Raw genomic sequence first — 26,477 nt, forward strand, 5'->3', positions numbered from 1 at the left:
AGCTTCTTCTGAAATTACTTCACTTTAAACCAAACTCCATCTGAGGTAATTTTTGCAGATTTACATGCTCCTCAACCCAATTCCAGTGTGGTTGGGCTCAAGACATCACTTTGAAGTATATTTTGTTAGTTATTAGTTATTGCCTCCTAGCTTCTGCAAAGTGCCAGCTGCTGATCAGCTGACCAGTGACATTTGGATTAGGAATTAAACTATTTCTCCTCTTGGAATGGGACATGTTTTTTTGGTGTGGTGTTTTTTGGTTTTTTTTTTTTTTTAATTCCCAACCCCATTGTTTTTCCTGTGTACCTTGTGAAGCAGGGCATGTACACTGCACTCTGCACTGCTAGGTAGTATATTGGCTCCTTTGTGGTTTAGTAGTCTGTTTTTTTGAGTGTGCAAGCCAGGCAAACTGGTGAAGAATCCCAAGTGGGTTGTTTGGTAAATGTCAAGGTATCCCAAGTGCTTTGGTGCTTTTAGCAGCACAGATTTTGCTGGGGCAGAGTGTGTGCCATGTCCCTAGATGTAATCAGGAAGGAAAAGAAGGTGTTAGTGGATTTAACTGTGTAAGAAGTTGTATAGCCCAGAGACTTGCATCATCTAGCCTCACTTGTAAGCTTTGAGACATGTCAGAGAATGGTTCTGGGATTGTACATAGGGGTGGCTAGTTTCTTACGTAACAGTTATATTAGCTAAAAGCATATGTGATGGCAGTGTTAGCCCAGTGCATTCATGGGAGGACAAGTTGTCTGCAGTTGGTTTCCCATTAAAGAGCCTTCCATGTTAAAACAAAATAGTTTCTAATTCAAGCAGTCTTGCAACAGCCTTACTAAGTCAGTTACTTAGTATAAGAAAGCTTAGTTTTGGGATTCTGGGTGGAGAAGATACATCATTTATCTATCTGACTCTGGTCTTGCGGAAGTGTTCTAGTAGTTTTATATGAACAGGTTACTAACCTCTGGTTGCAACACCAGCAATGATGTTTTGGATCTAAGGAGAACATGTACTGCCATTATGTTTCTGTTGTGTCATGGGCCTTCTCCCCTCTGTACAGGAGCTTGTCAGCAGTTGAAGAGAGCAGGTGATAAGTTATAAATGTGCTGAAGACAAGCTGGAATCTGCTTTGGGTTTAGCACTTGCTGCTTTCCAAGCTCACCCACCTGCATTAATCACAACTAATAAGGGGTCAGAACTGACTAGGTGCTGCATACTTGCATTGCGACTGGAAGCTGCTTCCTTTGAGGGTGACTTTTTCTCAGGGAAAATGGTGATTTGGACAGACTGAGGCTGTGCCCATTGCAACAGCAGCTTGCTAGCTGCAGGACTTGCTGCTGCTCTCCTGGAAAGTCACAACCAATTTGCTTTCATTTGTACTAAGTAAGCGTTCACTCATGTTACACGTGTGGAAGAAGACAGGAAGTCTCTGAGGAGAAATGGACCGTAAGCAAACTGAGTTTACGGTGGAGTTCCCTTTTCATAAGGAGAGGTAACTGAATAAATAAGTTTCCCAGGAAAGGATGCCTTCTTTCTTGGATGGGGGAAGTACAGGATGTCCTTGTGGCAGTATCGTATTGGAAACATACTTCCCTAAATCAGATACTGGCTGCTGTACTTTTTTGAATGTAGTAACAATACTGACAATGATTTACAAGCACAAGGAAAAGATTTGGAAAGGCTTAAGTGAAACACAGTTGCAAAGTAATTCTTTCTCATTTGTGGCTTTTTATCATTATGGAAACTTATTTTCTCCTTTTGTAGGAGGTCCAGGAATTGCCACTTAATGAAATGAAGGTTATTGTTAGCTGCCTACAGTATGATGCAGTAGAATGAAAGCAGAGAGCAGCTGCTGCAGCTCCTAACGTGAGGAGCTCTGACTACCCTGTTGCCAGAGTATCTGAGCCCTGGCACGGTCTAGGAAAATGTCCTTCCATTCACTTTAGGGCTGCTGGGAAATGATATACTGAGATACGAAGGTGAAGCAATGCAGAGTATGTGTGGCCAAGTCAGGAATTGATCTCTGGCCTTCCAGATTAAGTGCTTTAATTGCAGTCTGTGTTTTCTCTCAAATGCTCTCTCTGTGTGTTTTAAATGGGCGTGCTCTTGGCACGCATGTGATTTGGGCATAAATTTACGCCTCCTCTGTGGTAGAACCCGTGCTGACATCAGGACCCTGGGCCATGTGTCACAGGATTGGATTAAAGACTTTTTTGGAACAAGATGCTCATAGCATCTGGTTTGCTTCATGATTTTTGCAGAAACAAATTACGTACCAGTGACGGGTGATCTCATAGATTAAAAATAAAAAAAGCCATCAGCAGCTGAGTTCCCCAAGCAGAGACTCTACATGCATGTACGTCCACCCCACAGTGGAGCTTGAAGCTAGCTGATGCTGTGATGAGGACAGGTAGATCTGATCTTCAGTCACTGTTAGGATCATGCTGGTTTTACTTCTCATTTGGTGTTCCCAGGGCTGCAAGATTGAGGTGAGCCCAAAATGTGCCTGTGTGAACTTAAAAAGCAATCTGGCATGCTGTTCTCGAGGGTGTGATAGCAAAATACATGATATTCTGAAGCTCTCTAAATGCACAGCTGTTATTCAGATGATATCTCCTTTATTTCTGTATGTTAAATGACGCTTGCAAGGTTGACATGTGCTTTTGCTGCACAACTGAAATGGCAGCAGTAAAATAAACTCAGAGCTTGCCTCTAAAAGAAATACAGAATGCTCCTTGAGAAGCACAACATGGCCTGATTTGTGCAGGCTTTCCCTCAACATCAGTTTCTGTCTAAAGCACCATAGCAAGCAAGAGGAACCCTTGGTTTGGTGTGGTATACCTGTTTTTGTGACTTTACTGCTATCCTGGATTGTAGGTGGAAGCTGTTCAGATCTTGCAGGAGTGAGAGTGATATAAAACTCAGACTTTAAAGTGGTTTAAAAATACTTAAAATGAGCAAAAATAATCAGTGTTGATGTGAGAGGAGCACAGAAGTGCAGACCTGTTACTTTATGTGCCTTTTCTGTGCAACCTATCTGCTAAGTCAGTGATGCTTTAGTTACCTGTCACGAGCCTCTGAAGGATTAATTGCTTCTGACTTGGGAAGCGTGTCAGAAATACAGGCCTTCTCTCCAGCGTTTAGCTGCTGCTTCGGAGGAGTGAGCTGGATCGATAGGAAATCCTTGCTGTATGACTGCAGTGCGTTCACATGATATTTGTGGCTACTGTTGACCCTTGGGCTCTGGTCTAATAACTCTCCATGACCTTTGGCAAGAAGTGTCTACTACTAGCGGATATGCAAATGATTGGTGGCATGAAAGATGCAGTAAAATTCTTAGAGAAAATAGCTTTTTAAGTTAGAAGGATCTGTAAAAGTATGTGTGTGTGTGCATATACTCACGCCCTGGCACACCTGCCTTTTTTTTTAACCCAGATAGTGTAGCACCTCTTGTTAGGTGAACATATTCATGGCGTGTAGAGAGTAGATGAATAACAAGGAATAACCAGCCCTCTGGGATTCAGGACAGATAGGTAGGAGAGGTTGGCTGGAAGGAAGAGGCTGTGCCATGTCTTTTTGGGGAGAGAGTTGGGGTAAGGTCAGGAGATAAGCAGAGATAAGCAAGGGTGGCCCAGTGGCTGGGATGGAAAGGTTCTCTCTTCATAGGATCCCTGTTGTTTTGCTGGAGTTCTGTAAATGCCCCTACCATGCATCTTACATGCTTGAGAAGTACCTACTAAACTCATCTGACAGCTCTGTGCCTTATCTCCCCCCTATGCAGTGCAGGTAGGGTCAGCAGGATGCTCATAACTGTGGTGGGGAGCAGGTGATGTGGACACTAGCTGAGGTGCACTGAACGTTCCCTGGGAATTTCAGCAAGTGCTGCTTGCAAAGTTGGGTGTGCTCTGACTTAAGCTCTGTGAGGCTACATATTCGTTACAGCCCTTTCACAAGTCAGTGAGTATAAGCTGACACAAGAAGCCAGCCCCAGTTGTCAGCTGGTGAGATCCTGCTGGTTCTTATGTTTTGGTTTTTTTTTTTTTGATTGGTTATGTTTGTAAGGAAATGCATTGCAGAGCACTGACGTGTGGGTTATGGGGTGGCAAAGGATGAAGGAGGGACAGTAAGGCATAAAGAAAGGGAAGGGGCAGCACAGGCTTGGGTCAGACTCTGTCCTGGGATGCTTTCAGTGCATATTTCTGTCAAGAAAACTTCAGCTGAAAGTCAGAGCCTTTCTTTTGGCCTTTACCTGTTGCTTTTGAGTTAGAAGATGTACGTAGATAAGTGAATATGAATTTACCCTTCTCTTTCTATACCTGATTACCAGTTGTAGTTTGAACTGTTTTGCTGTCTCTGCTCTTCAGTGAACATAAAGACCCCTGTGTACTAGGTGTCATACAACTTGTGGCTCTGCGTGAGGTTGTTCCCTTCACTGCAAAATAGACAGTTATATGGTGGAAGAAAGGCTTATCAAATTATTTTACAAATGAGAAACTGAAGCCCATGAAGATGTAGCCATTTGATAAAGGCTATGTAGGAAAGCAGTGACGAAGCCTTGTATTAAATGCAAATGTAACTCCTTGTCTGGTGTTTTAACCACAGTGTCATTAATATTCATGTCACCATAGTATCGAGGAACTTTTATCATGGACTAGGGCCCTGTGTCACATAATGCAAACACAGAACAAAGACTGTCCATACTCCTGGGAGATGCTTGGCTGCCTTTGCCTGTGCCTGCTGAGGCTCAACATTTGCGTTTGGTACCAAAATACACTTGTGTGCTGCCACTGTAGGAGACATATTCAGAAAGACTCATTGCTAGGTGCAGGCAGCTGTAATCTTAAGCTAATCATGACATGATACTTACACAGTATCTTCCAAAGATCTGATGTTACTCAGGGACCACAGGAAACACACAAACTCAACTTTGCTCACACGGTGTTCAACAGAACATGTGACAGGATTAAACAGGTATTGGATTTTTTTAAAATTAAAATGATGCTATTTTTGGAGTGGGACAGATGGTGATTTTCTACCTTTTGCTTTTGTTTTAAACTTAACGACATAAGGAACACTTGTGTTGTACCTTTGAAGCTTTTTCTGCTACCAAGCAGGCTAGAATTGCATATATTGATATATTTTATGTAAGTTGATATTCTCAAGCAATTATGTATGTTCATCTGAGCTGATGAATTAAACCACTGGTAATTATGGGGCTTGTGATTAGTAGTCACAAGACTGCAGGTTCTGGACCCCTGCAACCCTTTACTGTTTTTGGACATCTGACAAAAGAACAGACAGGCATATGCCTATTCATATCTCTCTCCTTCACCTGTGTATATGTGGCAAACTCCAAATCCTGCTTCATGTAGAGCTGTTTTTTTTTTTTAAGTCTTAATTTTTTTTTTTTTTGTCTGCGCTGAATGATGGATACTGTATGTTCCTGACTGTACCTAGTGGTTTGAATTCCCTGATAGCTGCCTGGTGGGATAGTAGATATCTCTCTCCATGCTTGGCATGTACTGACAAGTTGAAAAGTTCATTGCTGTCTTCAGGGTTCGATTAGCATATACTCTTCTAGAGGAATATTATGTAGTCCTTAAGTTGTGTTTTCCTGTTACTCAGTGAGATGGCACTTCTGGGACTTAAGAGTATACCTAAGGTTGAAATCTGGATTCCTGGGTTAAAGCAGAAGAAACTTGTTTGAAAGAAACCTTTATACACTCTTGTGAAGCTCGTATAGTATCACGTTAGCTGTAAGCTTGAGCTTTTTCTAGAATGTAAGTATTAGGATTTCTCTTGTGTTTTTCATCCTGCTTTGCTCAGTAGGGATGTCTGAGTGCTACCATAGTAATCAAAATTCCTAAATGTCTAACTTGTCTGTTGCCATGAGCTCTCTTTGGATCCTTGCATAATTGCTTCCCAAATGGAGATTGTTACCATAGCACTTAAGGTCTCCGGTAAGCCTGCTCTGGCTGGCCCTTGCAAGTAAGTCCAGTTAAAAACCAGACCCACCCCTTGCCAGCTTAGTCTTGCTTTTTCCTTCCTCTGCACCTCCAGCTACAACCTGCTTTCTGCTCAGCTAGTTTTGTTTTTTCTCTCGTCTCCTGTCGACGTGATTCACTGCTTCCTTGACTTTCCAGTGAAGCTTTTCAGCTGCATGCAATTGCTGCAGCTTCTTGCTGGCTTTGCAGTTCCAGTCATGTTCACTCAAAACCAGTCATGCTCTGCAGTATGTTTATGCCATTGCTAATTTCACTTGGAGATGAAGGAGGTCTCAGATGCTATTAGCAGCTGCTTGGAATAATAGCAGCTGAAATGTGCTGTTTAGAGGGCTGGCTGATAACTAAACAAATGATTATTATTTTTTTAAAGCTGTGAGTTATTAATAATCCATTAATTTTTTATTTATTTTTTTCCCAGTCTTACAGTGGAAGTTCAAGGACTAAAATTGTTACAGTAGGGAGGGACTGAGTCTGCTTTGCCAAGTAATCTACTTGGAGGCAGTGTATTTTGTTATACAGTAATAAAACACTGCTCCATCAGCTTTGGGTTTCCAAGTCTGCCTGTCAGGGAAGAATTGAGTGGATGCACAAGACTGTAAAGCGGAGCACATGCCTAGCGATTCTACCCACGTGAACATCTAACTGTGCTTCCTGCTGTGAAGGCCAGTACAGTGTTCCATAGCCTTTAGTGAGCTGCTGTTTGTTATGAAATTGCTGTCACAAATACTGTGAGCCTTTAATATCCCTAAATTAAGGTGTCCAGGCTGTGTTCTGACTGTGTTCTTGGAGGATGGGTAGTGTGACAAGCTACTGCTACCCTTTGACTGCAGCTTTTGAAAAGGGAGTGCAAAGTTGATGCGCAGGATGAATCTTGCCCACTGATTATTTTAAGTTTCTAATAGGCTGTTGCATGGTAGAGATTAATTTCCTTACCCCCCAACCCCTCCCCTTTTTTTCCTCCTCTCCTTTCTCTGCTGTGGTATGATCTACAGCTTCCTTTTTTGACTTTCTCCATGGAACTGGCTGGGAGTTGAAGGCGTGTCATCTAGGGGAGAGGAGTAGCTCTTAAATATCTGTAATGAGACAGGGTTCTGAAAAATATAAACAAATGAAGCTAAACAGCTTTAAATCAGATCTATCCAAATAAAACCCAGAGAAGTGAGGAGGAGGCAGTTAAGATTCTTCCATGTCATCAGTGCAGTGAAAGTGCCTATGACTATATAAATATTTTGTGGCTGTTTGTAGTTGTGTTACAGGTAGTAAACTAAATGCTCACCCCAGAAAACTGCAGCAATCCCTAGCCAGCCAGTCTTGCTCTCCTAAAATTAGAAGAGGTGAAGACTGTGCTTCTGTTCTGTGTTGGGTGACATTTCTGGTTGTATTATTTTGCACAGTTTAGGCACTCGTGGCTGTGACTGCCACACTAACATTAACTATGACGTCCTGCCTATTTAAAAAGCACCCAGAAGAGGGTGGAGCCTGTAAATCTAAATCTGTCTTGTCATGGCCTAGATATTGCAGCAATGACACTAAGCAAGGGCCCTATATGTTGGTAATAATGGATAATCACATTAGGATTCTCAGCTATGGTAAACCTGTATAGGGCTAACTATGTCTGTGCTTTACTCAAGCTGAGAATCTGAACCACAAGCTTTACATGAGCTTGAGCCTTTGTTTTGCCTGGGGAGAAGTCCTTTGCTCTGTTAGATATGCTAGATGTTCTATTAAAGCTTGTCTGGTGGTATTTAAAGACTAGAGCTTAAACAGTGGTACAGCTGGAGCTGTGAGACCTACTGCTTGCTTTCTTGAGTTGGTAGTAAGAGTTCCTAAAAAGCACGGCGTTGCCTGTGCCCCTTGGGGTTTGTTTTTTGGTTTTGGTGTGTTGTTTTGTTTTTTGTTTTTTTTTTTTTTAGTATTGGATGCAGATCTTTGCCTTGACTGTGTATGTTGTTTCATGGATGCGCATGACTCTGAAGTTGCCTTTGCAGCTGTTTTTTTCCCCCTTCCCACTAAATTGGGTGTGCAGCAGTTGCAATTTTTATTAGGCACAAAGCTGCCACAGATGCTGGGCTTTCCATGGCCAGCGAACTGGCTTAGCATGAAGTTACCCAACAGATTGTTGCTGGCCAGCAATGGAGGCTCCTCTTCTTTTAAGCCAACAGAACACAGAGACTGTATTGCTCATATCTGTAAGTTTACTTTTTGGAGACCGAATTCTTTCCAACTCAGATGTGAGCTGCGTGGAGAATTTTTTGCGGTTGTCATTGGTGGAAGAGTGCAGAGCCTCATGCCTGAACCTTGAGACCTCTGGCTCTGTAGGGCTGCATGTGTAATTCTCTCTGCCACAGGCAGACAATTGACTGAGTTTTTGACCTGCTCTGCTCAGAACTGGTGCTGATACGAATATGAACCAGGTGAACACAGAATCTACCTTAATTTCCCAACACTGCTTTCCTCTGGCAGTAGGACCAAACTTGGGAAGCCCCAGCCTTTGCTAGGAGGAAGCGGGTTGTGTATGTGTTTGCTCTGCGAGGAGGGAAGGTGAATTGGGGATTTTTATGGGGCTGCTGCCCAGCAAAGTCTGAATATTCTTCAAGAGTTTGTGCTATGCCAGGGGAATGCTAACCTTGGATAGCTTGACATACGACCTGTGTCCATGTTTCCTGCAGTTTCTTTAGTTAAAGTATTGCTAGAAATATTTATAGAATGAGAAGGTGCATTTCCTGTAAGTTCTTGACATTTTACAGTTATATTACTGTTACAGTCTTCTTTTGAATATGATCACTATTAAAGTCCTGATCTTGTTGCAAATATATCTGCTTAGCTAATTTTCTGTTTGCTTAGTATCTCATCTGGGGAGATGCAGGTTTCAGCTGATTCTCCTGTTTAAGGTTTCTTGTCTTGAAGTACTAGGTGCCCTTTATGCTTTATCTAGGTGTTGCCTACTTTCCCTGCAGTTCTGAAGCTCTGATTTGGTTCTACTGCCACTTAAAATGGTCAGAGCATGGATGAAATTTGAGTGATTGTGACCATTCCTACTTATACAGATGAAGCTCTTTCAGCTGGAGTTAGTGGTTTGGTTTTTTTTTTTTTTTTTTTCTTTGCCCTCAAGATAACTTTTAAATGTTCAGACTATTTAATTGGCGGTTGATGTTTCAAGATCTGATTTGGTAAGTTTCCCAGAGCAGTCCTATCTCTACTCCAGTGTGAAGCCTTTTAAAGTGCTGTTTAGGGGCAATGGAAGCAACTCAAAGGAACAGACTAACCCACAACTGAAAGCCTAGTAAACCAACCAGAATCTACACTGATCTTTTGTTTTGTTTTAATAGTGTCTAACTCTGTGTACAGGTGAATATGGTGAGGTAAGGTACTGAGAGCTGGATCTTTCCTCTTGGAAGTGAACATGGGGAGCTTCCTAGTGACAGATCCTGTGCATGAAGGGAAGAGTGGTACTTTGTTCTCTGCTGTCTCATTTGCTTCATAGCTATTACGCCTGCATGGATCATAGGGTCTTGTATCTCTGTGTTTTAGAGCCCTTGAGCTGAAGGAGAACCCCTGCAGTACTGTACTGAGACCCCACCTTCTACCCTGCAGAGGCCAGTGGCTTGTATTCCTGATATGTAGAGTTCATCTTCATATCTTGCTCCAGATACTACTCTAGCAGATGCTGGGGCAGGCCTTTTAGATTGAAGTAGTCCCTTAAGCTTGGCACTGTTACGCTTTAGCATAAATCAAGTGGCTTAAATAAAATAAACCAAAAAACAACTAAGTAAAGCTTGTTATTTCCTTTGATGTAGAAAATCTCAGCTAAGAGTAGACCTGTTTAGTTTAGCATTATTATCTGCTTTTCTCAGCTGTAAAGTTTTTTGGCAGGGGATAAGGGGTTTTGTTTTGTTCTTGTTCAGAACTGGACTCTTTGGTTTATAACGCACATGTACACACACACAAGCATGTGCACTGGTTGGAGTTCAGAGGAGCTTGGGTGTAGTAAGACCGGGAGATCCATATTCAGGCCTTCCTGGTTCTGCAGAGACTACTGCTTGTTCCGTTGTCTGTGCAGTGTATCCTGTGTTTCACCTCTCTTATTGCCACCTTCAGAAAGTCATTCAAGTAGCACTTACAGCTGTGGGTTTCTATGTATGACCCTGTTCTGTTTCAGCTGGTGGCTGAGCACACCCTGTCACTACTTTGTGCTTGAGTTTGCCAGCTGTTGATACAGCTTAGCGTAGGTAAAAAACAAACAAACAAAAAAAACTCAAACACAAACAAAACCCCTAATTTTGTAGCCTGGATCATGGGGAACAAACACCTATTATGTCCATGTACTCCTGAAACATGATACAAGGCTGTGCCTCTAGGATAGGCCGTGTGTTTTCTGTGCATGCAACTTGAGGATGAATAACCTTTGCTTATATGGATATAAAATAACATGTAAATACTCTAATGTAACCAGAGGATTATGGAATTGGGTGGGAGAGTGAGTCATATGTGTTAATTAAATCCCAAACTCTGTGTATCATGATGAACACTCCAACATGCAGTAATAAAACAGCAAAATACAAACACAAAGAACATTAGTACAACCACCACTGCTTCAAGTCTTTTTAGTCTTTTTGTGCTAAGTAATCTGAGAAAGATATTCTGGATAGCATGCCTCCAGCTGTACAGGAGGTTGTGGAGAAAAGACTGGCAGTAGCTTGTTGGTGTGTAAGGTAAGAATCTGGGGCTGAAATCAAGTCATTGGAGAGTTTGGTGAGACTTCCTGACAGTAAGGGTAACACCACCTCAGGAATAAAGAACATGTAAGTAGAATAGTTAAAGAACAGGTTAAACAGACATGTCAGGAGTGACTGCGGGCACTGTCAGCTCTGCCTAGAAGCAAGAGGCTGAGTCAGGTGAAATTCTGTGCCAGACAGTGACTCAGTGACACAGGTCACGGTTTCTCAGCGAGACAATCCAGTGTTGCTTACCAGCATCCTATTGCAATTTGTAGAGGGTGAAATGAGGCTGGAGAAAGCCTCCCTCTGTCCGTTAATCTCGTCATCCTTGACCTACCTCCATTCGACTCCACTGGGGCAAGAATAAAATCTTTTTTAATGCAGATTTTGTATGTTTCTCAAAGCTATAAAAGTACTAGAGAGAGCAAAGTTTGAAGGCCCCAAGGGCTCACCTTTTGGGATGCTGCTTGTGTGGAGATAACTATGAAAAGGGAAGACTATACTGGAGGCCATGCTAGTGATCCTGCAGCTCTCTGTTTAACTGCAGGCGGTCTGGTGTCTTTGCTCAGGGAGAACTGAAGTGCCCTTTTGCCTGCAGGCTTTATGGTAGCAGACTACGTCCTACTGTGTTGTAAAAAAGCAGAGGGTGTAGGAAATGCTGTTTGACTGTATCAGTGATTAATCTTTCACCAGACCGAAGCAAGCTTGTGAGTAACAGATCTTATGTTCACTTTTAAGACTGGATTCTTGGCAGCAGTCAGGGCCCTTTGTGATACCTTGCAGTACTGGGCAACCTCTAAAAATGTTTCCTTCTGTTGGTAATGTGTTGTGCCATACCCAAAATGTAGTGAGGGGGGGTGTGTTTCCTGGTGAACCTTTGGTACCATCCTGTTAGGATGACTTGCTACTATCTCTTACTATGAGGTGCTGCGGTTTGAGGGATGTTCTCTGGACTTTCCCTAGTTGGATGCCTGAAGGTGCCCTTCCAGCACAAATTTGCTTTCTGGAGGCAGCCTCCAGAGCTCATGTCTGCGAAGCAGAGTTCAGGGATGTGAGATGGGTAAGTAGGGCCTTTGCTTCATACTGCTGCTATGAGTAGCATGTTGTCACACTGACCCATGAGTTCTTTGGTCAGGTTCTTAATTTTTTGCCTTTTTTGTTAATTGCAGGTTTTCATACACTACTAGCATCCTTTTTAACACCATGACTTAAAGAACAGAGGATTTATTTGCAAAGTGCTTGTGTTTCTGACAATCCCCATCTCAAGAAAGTGGGAGCAGAGATAATGTTCCAGGTTGAATTTGGTAATTCACAGATTGTACCAATGTCATCTTTACTGTCTTTGATATAGCCGTGATCTTGAATGTTACAGCCCTAATGCAGAGTCTGCTTCATGACTGTGGCTTCTTAATTAAACCTCAAACCACTTTACAATAACTCCCTCAAGATTTGTTTTTATTTTTCTTTAAAGATATTAATGCTGACATCTCTGTCTAACTTTAAAGGTGGTGTAGATGCTTCTTAAAGCAGAAAAAACAATGTGTTAGTGATCCTGACTGTTCCAATTCCTTGTTATGTATCAAAACAGAACACTTTGTAATACTGATCCCTGTTTGTGGATAAATTTGATAATAAAAAGGGTTAATATTAGAACAGAAAACTTATTTTAGGGTGAAATACACTGCCCCAGAAGCAAAGGGCTCAGAGTTGATGGAGACGTTGCATCATAAGGGAAAAATAGGATTTGAAATTGTGTGTTTTTTAGCAGGTATGCTGCGGTAATACCCTCCTGCTGGACAAGGGAGTAGTGGAATAAAAGATAGCAGAAAGAATATATTAATGCAGATTAATACTGACAAAAATAGTGCTATAATCCTAATGCCTCCCATAGTTGACTGGTGGAGCTATAATTAAAATAAAAAGCCTGTATGAAAATTAATCAGCAAATATTTGTCTGTGTGGAGGGTAGCACAAGATCATCACCCAAGACATGATCACCGAGGGACTCTTGCCCTTTGCTCTCCTTCCTGTTATTGCCTTGTTCTTGGGACCGAGTGTGGTGCTTTTTATAGGAGCTGCCAGGCAAGTCTCCTCTTATCCACTAAGAGTCACTTGTCCTCCTTCATCCTTGGTTATATGTGGGGAGAACCAAGACTGGATTGTTTTTTCACCTTTGAAAGCTGGCACTAGGAGCTGTAGGAGAGAAGCATTGGCACATCTGAGTGCTTTTCCCTGATGTGCTTGCAGATCTTAATGCTAATGCTAGCTGAACTTGGCCGTTGTCTAAAATAATTACAGATGATTGTATTGCTTAACTCTGCCCAAAGTGTTTTCCTTGGCCTTTTTTTTCTTTGTGCTGAAGGGTAAGTGACTCCAAAGTTGAGGTTTGCTGAAGCCATCTCTGTCCTTGGAAAAGATGTCCAACTATTTTGGTGCTTTATGATCAAGAATCGTATCATAGAATCATAGAATAGTTTGGGTTGGAATAAATGACTGTTGTGTATACACAACTAGGGAAAAACTTTTTTTGGTTAAATGACTGCATGTTATGCCAGCTAGAGAGAGGTGTCAGAGGTGCAGGATGGCTTTCTCAGTACAGCAGCAGAGAGAAAATGGTTCTGGTGTTGCCAAGAGATGATGTCCAGTGGTGGGTAATGTGCAGTGTCTGTGTGTCAGCTGCTTGTGGCTACGACTGTGGGAAAAGTAAGTGCCGGGAACTATGTTTCAGTAAAGCTTTGGGAATGGTGAGCTTCAGACACCCTGTGCAAGGGCATCAATACGATTTTCCTCTAACTGGATCACAGCATCCTGACTTGGGGGGTGGGAAATGAAAAAAAGAGTGAGCCTGCCCCTTGTACTTAGGAAAATAAATACAAAGGAAGTTCTTCTGGCTGGTGAGATAAGGCAAAATATGACATAATTCTTGATGAATAAGAATGGGTAAGTATTTGGATTGTGCAAATGTGCGGCTTTGTGCCTGGTTCAGCAAAGCACTTAATTTTAAGTGCCTGCTAGCACAACCGGAGCTTAAAATGCCTTGCTGGTTGTCCCTGGAGGCTAAATATTCCTAGGGAAGTTGTTGGGGGCATCTGAAGAGCACTTGGCTGTCCCCTCAGCTTCAGTACTGAAGCACAGTGGGCTGTCTGGCATGCAGATCTGAGGTGGGTGAGATAAAGCTAAAACACAGAAAGGTGGAAACGGTTCAGTGGAAAACCACATGCATTGTTTGTTCAGCTCAGAAAAGAATTTCACCCCTGAAGAATAAAGTTTTTAGTGGCATCAGAAACTATGGTAATGCCAGGTATTGTTAATTTGTTTGTAGAAGGGGGATAAAGTCCAAAATGAAGCAGTGATTTTTATTATTTTTTTTTTTTTAAAGTGGGAATTGATGATTTGATAGTTGTCTCTTTCATTTGATAAACTTAACTGAAAAGAGGAGCAATTCTTCTTCCTCAAACCTAGCTGCTTTTGGGTTATCCAATACAGCCTTGGAAAAAAGTGAAGAATAGGATCAAAGACAAAACTTGAAAACGTTTGTAGAAGGAAGACATATATATGCAGTGGAGTTGTTTTTGTAGCAGTTATTGCAGAGCTCAAACATGCAGCTGGGAGATGATCATGCAACATGTTTTGTTTGCTCCTGTGCAAACAGCACTTAACGTGTCTGGGAGGTACTTTCAGCATGGATTTTAAAAGGAGGTGTTCTTGCTAATTGTGTTTGGATGAAGCTATTTCTATTTTGTTAGCGTACCTGCTGTCTCTTGCAGTGAGTGGTGGATCAGCATAGCAGGGTAACGCCGAAAATGCAGTGTTGTTTTGGGAACACTAATGGCTTGTGAAAAGGCCTTTGGTCCTGCAGATCCTGTGAAATCTAACCTGCTTTACTTGGTGTGTACAGGGCAGAGTCCGGCTGGTCCTGTTCTGGACTATGATTAACTCAAGTGGTCTGAGTTGGTGCTTCAAGCACTGTCTGTCTACAGCTGAACTTGCTTTATTTTTGCTCAGCATGAGCAAAACAGGATTTTTGTGGGGACCTGTTTGTCAGGCACAAAACCTGCCTGCAGTAATACCGTGTTTTCTTCTCAGCTGTTTAAATAGGTATCTGGTAGGGTGTGGTTGAAGATCTGGAGCAGAACTTAAAGGCAGCTCAAACAGCTGAGTGATTGTGTGTGAAGGTACAGTAATGGTGTTGGTAGGAAGGGGGTTCTCAGGACAAGAGATTTCTGATGGTTTCCCCCCACCACTACCAGTGGTGCTGTCCCAGAAGAACAAGGTGGGTCTGTTGCCCCCGAAGACCTGGGCTGTGCCAGAGGGCAATTGTGTCCACCAAGGTTAAGGTGTGTGGTGTTCCACGTACAGTTTGTCTGCTGTAACAACACTTACTGAACTTCACTAATGTGTATGTTCACCAGTGAAAGGCAGCTCTGGAAGAGCTTATCACAAAAGGGTAACAGAAGGAGCAACCAATTTCTCTGTAAACTTCCTCACCATAACATTAGTCAGTGCAGCTGGCTTGAAAGCAGCATTTTGTGCTTGTTTGCAGATCGGCATTGCTGGCTGCCTGTGACTTTCTGGTTGCAAGAGGATTCCAGGCTTGCAATGCATGTGAATCACTGAAATGCAGCATAGCACGATCTTCCTACCTTGCAAGGAGCTAAGCCAGGGGATCACGTGCAGCTTTGTGCTGCTGGTTTTACCTAGTTTAGAAGTGCTTTCCTGGCTGTGAAGAGTTCTGCATCCTGCTGAAATTACAGAAGGGCTGAAAATATAGCTACCAGCACTGGAAACTGGCCAGTACACTGACACAAACCTGCATGGGAAATTGCTCTGACATCTGTATTGACTGGAGATAATTGGAACTTACTTTATTTCATTTATTTTTTCTAAGAGTATCCTAAAACCAGCTAGCAAGAACAACAGTCAGGCCAGAAGTGTACAGTAAGACAACCATGTTCCCATGCTGTTGTAGAAGTAGATGCAGGCCTAAGTGCAAAAGACAGTGATGTTTCCCAAGAGACCTATGGCTGTTGTTGGCTCTAAGCTTATGGTGATTGCAGTACTGACTGTGTGCTGCCTGTTCAACAGTGTTAATATGTCTTAAGGATGAGCCTATAAATAACTTTTTATGTCTTTGAATGACAGTGGTATTTTAGCTTCTGCTGGCTTGTATGGGAAAAGAGTAGAATTTCCTTCAGAGCTTTAAATCACAGCACTTGTTTACAATTGCAAGGGAGAACTGTCTTCTAAGCTGACTCTTAGGCTTAGTTCTTGTTTCTCTCCCACCTGGAGCTTACGAAGTCTCTGGATTTATTTGTTCTGTATCTGAAGCCTGGACTGATATCTTGTCTTTAGCTTCCCATGTGTACTGGAAAAAAGGCTCTACTGGCAAAGACGTGAGGATATTCCTAGTGCCTGGATTATTTTGCTTCTAAGCTCTACCTTGTGTGTGACCCACCCTCCCCGGCCACGTGTGACACAGCTATCTAACTTCACTTGAGGCAGCGCGGGCTCTTGAGCTGACCTTGAATGGCTTGGAGTTACACAAATCCTGGCATGTCTGTCTGTTGTATTGGAGCTGGCATATTGCACTAGGGCTGGCAATTTCTGGCGGTTGGAAGGGTTGTCTTGCCATTCACTGAAAATAGAAGTAAGTTGTTCTGTAATGTGCATCTGGCAGGGCTTCATAATAAGTGCTTGTCAATTTGTCTTTGATCTATTTGCTTTCAACTTTGTTCAAATTTAGCAAAGTTGGGGGTTGGACTGGACTAATGAGGGAAAAATTGGTTGTGGTCTGAGGCTCTGGAAGCTGAAAGTAGTCCTTGAGGCTGACAAGGTGGTAATGTTGTAGATACTGAGTGTGCAAGGAGGAGGGGTTAACCAGTGGGGAGCAGCTGTTAGCAAGATAGTTAAAAGATAAAGTATGTGTATTAATTTCAGCGAGATGCTGTGAAAACTCATTAGAGTTCAGATGAGTTCTGGATGACTTCTCTAAGCAAATCCTGCTTGTTCAGTGCAGCGATGACCAGGCAGACGGCGGGAGCCAGGCAGCACCCATCCTTTACCACTGCAACCCATAGAAGACACCTGCGAACAGGTCCCTCTTCCATTGCATAATGATGCATGGCAGGTGAAAGAAAACTTAAATCTGTTAGAAAGTCTTTGTTAGGCAGTGTTGGCTGCGGTCCACGTGCTTGATAGCTTGGTCCCTTCCTGGGCTGTGCGGAACAGCATTGCTGTTCTGGGCTGTCTAATGCTGCCAAGTGAAAATTTCAATCAGCTATTGGGTACTCCTTTTTTGGATACCCTCTTTTTTTGTCATACTTTGTTGAAAAATGTGAACTGCATTTTCTGTCTGCTGCTTTCCAACAAAGTTGCTGGTTTTGAGATAGCTGTGGTAGTACAGGTCCTTCTGGAACTGCTCTTTTAGCATGAATCTGAGGTATTTGCCACAGTTGCCAGTAAAAAGGTTTAAAACGCTTCAAAATGCTTCAAGTTATTAGATGATAACCTACTTCTGCACCTTGACCCCTAACCTTAAAACCATGGTGTGGTGTTATTGTTAACCTTTTTTGCAATGCAACAGTTTCAGGAAAGTGCCATTTTCTTTAGCAGGATGGCCAGTTCATGAGCAACCAGTAATAAATGTGCGAGGGACTTGGGAGGTGAAGGACAGACCAAAACTCCAAAATCATCTATGCACGAGACTTGAAAGGAAATCTATCTCGCTGTAGGTACAGACCACTAAAGGCATCCCTGCCATTTCCAGACATTCAGACGTACCGTGGTTGTCGCATGAGAAACCTATAAGCAGATATACCTATAGGTCTGACCTCAGCCGGGGAAGACTGGCAGCCCAGAACACTGCTGGAAGGAGCAGGTTTCCTGCTGTAGCTCTCATTTGCTCTGGTGCATGAATGTGACCAAGTGCCGTTTCTGCAAATGTGTGTGATGTGTGAAAGCCAGTGGCCTGATTTCTCTGCCCTGTCTGTGCACCTTCTGCTTCCTTTAGAAGTTGATTTGTAGGTGTAGATTCTTGGTATTCTTAAAACTGACATGTATGTCCTGCTAATGGACTTTGATATTGTATTTCTAGAGCCATTTGTGTATGGCAAAAAGTTACTGTTCTTTGTTCTCTTTATCCCTTTCTGCTTCTCTCATCCTCCTGCTGTTTTACTGAGCATTTTGGAGTCCTGTTCTCTGCGTGTAGAACTGGGACTGTTGAAGCCAATTAGCAGTGGAAGTTGTAATAAATGTAGAGAAATCCAAATTAGGGTGGTATTTTTCACACCTTTTCTGATTTAAGTGTGGAATGGCTACCTGAGGCAAATTAGACAGTCTTGATTATGTTGTGCCTTTCTGGACTAAATCCTGGGTACAGTCCTGGGCTCAGTGAGAGGTAGTTTGGAAGGAATACTGTGGTCTGTTTTAACTGAGGCAATCAGACTAGATGATGTATTAGTTGTTTAGAAAGTAAAACTTTGCACCCTCTCTCAAATGGATGTGGATCATCAAATTTTGCTTCTCTGATGGCAAAGTCGCTTATCCTAGATTGTTGTGTAAAAATTGCTGTATGTACCCTGATTAAATCAATACTTGTTTTCTCTAGAGAGAAGCATGCTGTTTTTACTAGTAGCAAAATTGTCATGCTTTAATCTGCAGTCAGTGGGAGTTTAATAATAAAGTAACCAAATTGGTAGGTGTATTTGCAGACAAAATAAGTTAATGATTTTGCACAGCTTCTTTGTGTGGTGTTGTCAGCTGAAGTTTGCAGGAGTTAAAGGTAAGGGAGAGAAGGGCATGAGGGTGTAATTTTCCTACGACTTGTGTAAGTACTGCTGACAACTCTGCAAAATGTTGCAGGATTCCTCTTCCTTGGATGTGGCTCCATCTGACATATCTGTGTCTTGCAACTCCATTTGGAAGGTGCTCCGGGCCGTATTTCTGTCAAGACCCTACATATTCATGTTGCAGACCTGTATCATAAAGCATTAACTTAATTGTTATTTCTATCTTTTTTTTTTTTGATTCTAGATTTCTCTTTGCTTTGAGGTCTCTGGATGGTTTAGCTATGTTATCTGTTGCATAGACTGTAATTCTGTGCCAGGTGGCCGTGGCTGCTTGTAACCAAACTAGCATGATGTACGTATTCCAGCCAGGGTTCTCTAGGAATGACTTTGTTAATTAGCACAGGGCCCAGACTAGGGGAAAGGTACCTTGCCCAAAACACTTTGCTAATGAGACATTAGCAGTTGGTCTGAAGAGGTATCAGTCCCGCCTCAGCAGAAGCAAAGATTTAGAAGGAGGAGGTCCTTGAATTTAGTGGATTTGCCTTTTTTTTTTTTTATTAAAGTTTAATTGATCTATTTTTGCTGCTCAGCTCATGTTTCTGCTGAGCATAGCACTGTAAACAGATACAGTATCCTGCTGGCCTCCAGGCCTGCCAGGAGGAGCTGTGGGAAGGGAACTGGACCCCTGGAGAAGAGGGGAGGCTTCTGATGGATGACTTCTTTCTCATTTGGGGATAGTAAAAAAACAAAAAAATAAAATAAAAAAAAAGTCTTCCCAAAAAGCTTTGACTGAGACTGTAATAAAAAAATTGAAAAAAATTTTTTTTTTGTTTAATGTTTTCTCTCAATTTTATCTGTGGTCTGTGGGAATACTGTACAGAAAATAAGTAAGTCCAAACCTGATCTATCAAATGATTTTAAAAAGCATAATGTGTTAAGAAAATAGGGATTGGGCAAATTGTGCTGGTTATGGGTCCCTTATTTCTTACTGGTACCCTTATGGGTTATAAGAAACGGGGCACAGAAATCAGTAGAGTGTTGTCTTGCTTTTTCCAACTTAGACATCCTTTGGGCTAAGGATAGCACCGTGGGATGTGCAGATTTGTTCTCCAGAAATGAGACAAATGTGGCTACGGTAGAACAATAAGGCTACTGCTGTGGGTTTAGGAGTTGTTAAAAATGACTTGTAATTTGAAATCCTCAACTTCAAGGAGCTTAAGGGAAAGACAGTTATTTTTTGTGACTGAATTTGAGCACTATGAAGAAATGAGGCCCTCTGGAAGTAGGGTTTTAAAACCCTCTCTGGCAGGAGTGAGCAGCATCTGTATGGCTTGCTGTATCCCCGGACCATGCCCCATTTTTCTGAATTTGAATATCCATTTTGCACCCTGATTATAGTTTTTAAGATGTTTAATTGAAGTCTTGACACCTTCCCTCCCCTTTTCCCCCAGCTCTTTTTTTTTTTTTTTTTCCTTCTTTTTTTCTGTTGCATCTCTTTCCAGCTTCTCTGGGGTTGCTACCAGGTAGTTCTGCTCCTGAAAGTCAGTGGGGCTTCCTTGGGAAACCTGGTCTAGTTCCTATGGCAGACTAAGATGTGTAAAAGTAATGTTTTTGCATGCTCTGAGAGATTTTTTTTTTTTTTGTTTTTTTTGTTTCACAGCTCTGGTGCTGATAGGCACGTTATTTGCATGTGTAACCTCTGTGGTTATTTTGGAAGATGGGCTGTAGTGGGTGCCGTAAAAGCTGTTTGATAACAAATGGGGAGGGTTATACTTCGAAGACAGCAGTGTTGTCTGATCACTTGCTCTTTTTCAATCTTTTCTTAGTAAAAATAAATCTCAGTTTTAGTAAAAGCTTCAGTGGGCCTTTTGGCTGTGGTGGTTAATTTGTTAACAGCTTGTAAGCACCAGTTGTTGCAAGACTGGAGTTGTCAAATGCAACCTATTTTAACACTAAATTTTACCCTAATGTGGTTTTCTTGCTTGTCACGTTTTACATGATGGGGAGGAACTAATTTAGGTACTAAATAGCCATTAGTAATAATTACATTCAAATGTCACTATATATGTGTTGTTGATCTGATGGTTTTTGTCAGCTTCTAAAGAACGGGATTCACCAAAGGGCTCAAACTTTGAGAATTCGCTGGGATGCGAGTAGCTTTTTACGGTGTGTAAGTACAGTTCTTGGTGTCATGGGTCTTCTGAAGGCTATGGCAGCACCAAATCATAACTTACTATTGAGTTGATTCTTTAGAAGTCCTTAAGTATAAAAGAAATACGTGCTGTAATGTAAGGTAACAGAGAGCAGATGAAGTGCTGTTAGGTTGTGGCATCGACAATGTTGTCGTACTTCTCTTTTTACCACTGTGCAGCACTTCTTGGCTACTTGGATCCGTGAACTCTTTGTTCTGATTCATTCTGATCTTTGGAAGCCAAGTGTGAAACTTTGATGCCTATATATCTCCATCATCAATCAGCTTCCTGTTTCTATCCAGGACTACAAATGTAAAACCCATATATTTTGATGCATTGCTAAAAGGGATGAAAGGCTTTCATTCTAAACAAGTCAAGTATGTCCTGGGAGTCCTGACTTTACTAATAGCAATGACCACAAAATGAGTAGTGGGTTGTTTGTTTTTTGTAAAAGCACTAACAACTAACCACATGTGGGAGATGGGTTTCTTCTGCTTTTTGGAAAAATCAGCTTTGTAATGTAACTTAGACGCTTCAAAAGTTGGGAAGCCTTTTAAGTTTAGGCTTTCAGTAATTTAGTGCATGGTCTGTAGCTCTGATTTCTGTCCAAGGCAATGTTGCCGTTTATACTTCATCCTTCTTCTTCATAATGGAAAGTAATGGAGCAATGAAGGACTGTCTGGCAGGACAAGTAACTGGTGTAATTTCTTTTTTTTGTGGAGATGTTAAATGTTAACTTTACTTCCATTAATTGAAGATTTTTTTTACCCCTTGGATTCCTTTTAGTGCCCAGAAATAACTGTCTAGGCAGAGTTGGATGTTCTGGAGTTGAGCACGTGTAAGAGGCACTCCCACCTCAGCTCTGTTGGTAGCTGCTGAGTGCCCTCCCTCTTGTGACTGTACTCTGAAGGCCGATGGAGGCAGGGGCAAGGTTGGAAGCAAGGATCAAGAGATTTCTTTGTAAATAGGGTAATTTTGTCTTCCACAGGTGGATTTGCAATCGTGTTTCTTGTGAGGACTAATAATGGGATGAAATGTGCCCTGAAGCGGATGTACGTCAATAACGAGTATGACTTGCAAGTCTGCAAAAGAGAAATCCAAATCATGGTAAGTCACCACTTTGTACTGGGGCCCCAGACTGGGAGTGGAAGTGTGAGAGCGTGCTCGCCTTCTGCCTGTGGTCTGTGTAGCATCATGCCACAAGCCGTGGGTTTTCTTAGCAAAACTCTTTCTTTTGTGAAGACCTGACTCCTGGAGTTATGTAACTATGTGAAAAGTCTCATATTGAGTTATTTAAAATGTAAGTAGTATCGGTGGACAAGAAAAACATGGGAGCTGGAAAAGCAGAGGGAATTTCAGGAAAATGAGAGGAGGAAAAACTCCTATGTCAACCCCACGACTTAGTGGGAAAGGGAAGAGCTGAAGAGGTGAGCATCACTGGGGGTGTTAGACTTAAGTCTAACTATCTTCAGGGCTAAAGTCTCAAGCCTTTTAGATTTCATCAGAAAAGGCTGATGATTCTGATGTAACTGTCTCTGAATGAAAATCAATGCATGAATGGAAGACCTCCATCTTGAGATGAATTTTTATCACAACAGCTTCTAATCTTTTGCATTGGGATGAAGGCTATCTCTATTGCGGAGGCTGATAGAGTGAAACAGTATTTGTGGGGTAGTTCCTGCCTGGGCTTTTGAAACAGAGAAGTGTTTCTATAGTAAACGCTGGGATATTCCTCTAGATTATTGGATAGCAAAGAGTTATATGATAGGATGGCTATTTTTAACAGCTGTGTTAAACTTAGTGTTTCTAAACAAACAAAAAATGAGATGATCCAAATGGATTTGCTTAGTCTTGTTTGGAACCTGGTAAACTAAGTGCCACTTCTGAAGTTGTATTCAAAGATATTGATGAACATTTAGAACAACTGTGAGGTGGGAAAGGAAGTACAAAAATCCTTATTCTTCTGCTAATTTATCATATGAGGTATAGGTTTGGGATAGATGATCTTCATAGTGGAAGCTCTTACCTGTAGCAATTCTGGGTGTGTTTTTTGAAGTAGCTTTTAATTAGGTTAATACCTTTAAAGTTAACTTCTGGAGTTTGTGTGATGGTGCATTGAAGCTGATGGGCATGCTTTGTCATCACTGTAGCTAATGCTACATGGGAAAAATTGAGATTAGATCTTACATCAAAGGTTTTATCTGTGCTCACAAAGCTTGCTTACTTGGATCTTAGTTGCTGGTGCTTTTCATTGCCACCATGTCTTTGGTGCTTCTTTGAATGTGTGGCTAACCTGGAAAGTGAGGGCAAGAACTATCTATCCTTACTCGGCAGGTCCGCTTGCTCCTGTACTGAGTCTTGTCATAGCCCTGAATCTTACCTTTTGCTCTGAAGAACCAGTACATCACTAAAAGGACATATTTTCTTCTTTCCTAGCTTTTGTGCAATAAAGAAGTATTTTAAACTTCACTGCTCTTTTTGCAACCCTACAGCATTACAGCAGAATATGACTAGCAGAGTCTTGATTTGTCTTACTGGTGAAGCTGAACACTGAACTGGACTGGCTATCACACCTGGGAGTGTGTGTGAAGCTGGCAGTCCCAAAGAAATTACTTTTCCCCTGCAGGTTTAGCATGTGTCATGGATAAGTCATTGATATGAGAACTTGTGCTTTAATCCATCAAGTTACTTAAAATAAGGTACTTCTAAAAGCAAGATTAAAATTTACTTTACTTTAGTGGGCTTTTTGAGCATGTGATCATTTAAGATACTGTTTGCCAGCAGAAGAGTGGAAGGAGATGGAAAAAGTAAACACAACATTCACTGTACATGGCCACCACAAAACGTCTGCCTTGTTCTCCCCCCTATGTAAAGGAGTAACAGCTCCAGGTAGCTTGGCCTGGGCCGTCTAAGGGAACATGCAAAAATTTGGACTGATCCCTGGACAAGTTAGTTCAACAGGTTGGCTGTTTCTCTGCTGTATGTCTCAAATCCTTCTGGAAGAAAACCAGGTAGAGTCACCTCAGGTTTGTTCAAGTTTTGCATGACGATTAATCCAAAGTGATAGAAGCTTGCACCTAGACAGGAGGAGAGCTAAGCAAGCTCTGCAGTGTAGAAGAGCCAGATTAAAATGTTGCTTACTCTATATGGCTAGTTTATGCTTTGAATTTATTTATCTTACAGCGGGACCTATCTGGCCACAAGAACATTGTCGGATACATTGATTCCAGTATAAACTCGGTGAGCAGTGGCGATGTGTGGGAAGTGCTGATACTAATGGACTTCTGTCGAGGTGAGTGTGGGCTCTGTGTATTGTTCATTGGTAGATTTGTCCGTTTTCAGTGCTTACAGGAAACTTGCACAACAGCTTCCTTGGAAAAAACCAACCCGTTCCTTGGCCTGGCCCTTCTTTGGCTGCCAAGGAACTGTTCTGAACAAAGCAAAGCCAAAACGAAGTGTGGAGAAGTGGATGATACGTGAGGCTATGTTGACTCTGTTAATGGGACTGGTGTCACCTTTGCCCATGCCCATGGTGGTCCTAGATCCTTTCTGTTGTGAAGAAGAACCATTAAATACCTGTTGCTATTTTCTGTAGGCTGGCACACACAAGAAGTGTCTCTTCTAAAGCTGCCAGGCTGCAGAATTAAATTCTTCTTCACTTTATGTTGTATTGCAAGTTTTTTCCACTTCAGCCTGACTTAGGATTGTTCTGGAAGAAGCATGAAATGGATAATGTGAAGCTGAAAAGTATTCCTTTTACCTCTGACCTTTTTGCTTTGCTGTCTCTAGCCAGACAGGCTCTTCCAGTCTTTTCCAGCTGTCCCAAAGCTTTGATCTCTTGTGGCTAGGATGTGGTGTTTGGAAAATGACGCATGTGCTGTGCTGAGATGCCTCTCACAGGAATAATGTTAAGCAAAAATACTGTTTTGGCCAGGTGACTTCGGAAGTCTGTGACTGTTTTGGATGGTGGCAGCTGATGGTAATAGGTATTTTCAGGATTGTTCAGCTTTTAACTGAAGCCAGGTGCAAGAGCAACTAGATGCTAAAATACCTTTAAACACGTATGGTACAGCTTGCTGTTCTTCCTTCTGCCCTCTTTGGTGCTTCATTTTGATGCAGGAATCTTGACTAACTTGTATTGGGTTTCTTTGCTGGTAAGAGGAAGAACGTTGTGTGTAGTTTTGCTGAAGGAATCATTACGTAAGCTCTCTGTAAGCTTAAACCTAATTATCTCAAGGGGTATTGTAAGAAAGAGGCCTGGCAGTGCTAATAAATCCATACTCAGCTCCATGTTGCAGACTCCACTGTGGAAGGAAGTGCAAACCATAGCGATTCAGAACGCACTCCCTTCAGCTGCATTAGCCTCCCCTCTGTGTCAGATTTCGGGCTGATGAAGTAAAATCTGCCTAAGGTGTTCCCTTCCATCTGAAACGAGGAGAGCTGCAAGGTGGTATTTCTCATGCGGCTTGCTTTTGCCAGATGCTGTGCTTGGCACATGCTTGTCTGTCTCCAACATGCAGACTGAGGCACAGGAATTGCTGTTACATGTTGGATTTTCCCTTGTTACTTTCCTTTTGTGTCAAACAGTTTCCAAACCAAATTGGTGTGTCCTTGTGTGCAGAACCATGCTTGTTTTGAGTGCAAAATGTTCACAGCTGTATTTTTTAAGATGAGCTTTTCTTTTGTGTCATGAAAATAAAGTTTTCTAACACTTGTGATGTGAAATGATACAGTTTTACTTTGCCAAAGATTCAGAAAGGAGTTTTTTCTCTGTGTATATAGGGTGTTTGGAGGGGGGAAGAACTTCTGTGTGGATTGTTTTGGAAAGGCCTTGGCAGCAACAAAACCTCAAAGTTGAGGCAAATTCAGGACTCATTCATGAAAACTTGCTTTTGTTTGTCTGGAGTTCCCCCTGTTACAAATGGATTTTTTTTTTTTTTGCCAGTCTATGACTTTAGCTAAGCCACTTAGTAGTGTGTGGGATTTTTGAGCATCTCTTTCTCTCTCCTCTTGTTTACATGTGGCAAACTATTTTATGGACTGTGGGTACCTCAAATTCAGCAGTTTATTCCTTTAGTCTGACAAAAAAAGTCTTATTTTGAAGGAGAAAGAAAAAGATATGGCTTAGTTGGAATTACATTTGAGTGTTAACACAGGCAGGTGAATGTGGGACTTAAAAGCTAACTTGCTGCTCCTGAAGCATTGTTCAAAGACAAGATGAGATGTAATGCCTGCTGGCAGATATGCAAAACCCCTTGGGATTTAGGTGAGGAAATAAGAATTAAACAAGGTAAGCAGATGGCAAAAAACCTCTGGGAAAGGCTTGGTGTGAATTTTGAACTTAGACTTGTAAACTTCTTGTGTGCTCACTGTGCAGCCACAGCTTGATGGGGAGCAGACTAAGACAAGTTATGTCTAGTAGGATGGGGGCTTAGGCCAGGCCAGACCTCGTTTTGCGTACCTGCTCTGATTCTTGGTGTTTTTCTCCTCAGGAGGTCAAGTGGTGAACCTCATGAACCAACGCCTGCAGACAGGGTTCACGGAGAACGAGGTCCTGCAGATCTTCTGTGACACCTGTGAAGCTGTAGCCAGGTTGCATCAGTGTAAAACGCCAATAATCCACAGGGACTTGAAGGTGAGTTGTGGGCTCCAGTAATAGAGCAGTGAGCATGCATCCTCCTTAATGTGTCTGTTTGCTGCCTACGCTGCGGCAGACGGGTTTTGAATACCGGTACTGTGTTTCTGTTGTTAGTAATGAGGAAAAGTGGGCATAAATACATCTCT

At 42.1% G+C, this 26,477-nt stretch overlaps 1 protein-coding gene across 7 annotated transcripts in view; it reads left to right on the top strand.

Annotated features, from left to right (window-relative positions):
* Positions 1-26,477, top strand: part of AAK1 (AP2 associated kinase 1) — an 80,762-nt gene that overhangs the window by 4,889 nt on the left and 49,396 nt on the right. For 6 of the 7 annotated variants that reach the window (XM_032985123.2, XM_032985120.2, XM_032985121.2 and 3 more), the window contains exons 3-5: positions 21,682-21,800; positions 23,877-23,985; positions 26,186-26,328. In XM_032985123.2, coding sequence (XP_032841014.2) covers positions 21,682-21,800; positions 23,877-23,985; positions 26,186-26,328 — 371 coding nt within the window. Of the gene's footprint in view, positions 1-16,251; positions 16,362-21,681; positions 21,801-23,876; positions 23,986-26,185; positions 26,329-26,477 lie in introns of those variants that run through there. The other variant, XM_032985124.2, reaches the window with a different exon arrangement.

This window comes from Tyto alba, unplaced genomic scaffold, assembly GCF_018691265.1.
Source record: "Tyto alba isolate M040663 unplaced genomic scaffold, T.alba_DEE_v4.0 Super-Scaffold_34, whole genome shotgun sequence".
Lineage (NCBI taxonomy): Eukaryota > Metazoa > Chordata > Aves > Strigiformes > Tytonidae > Tyto > Tyto alba.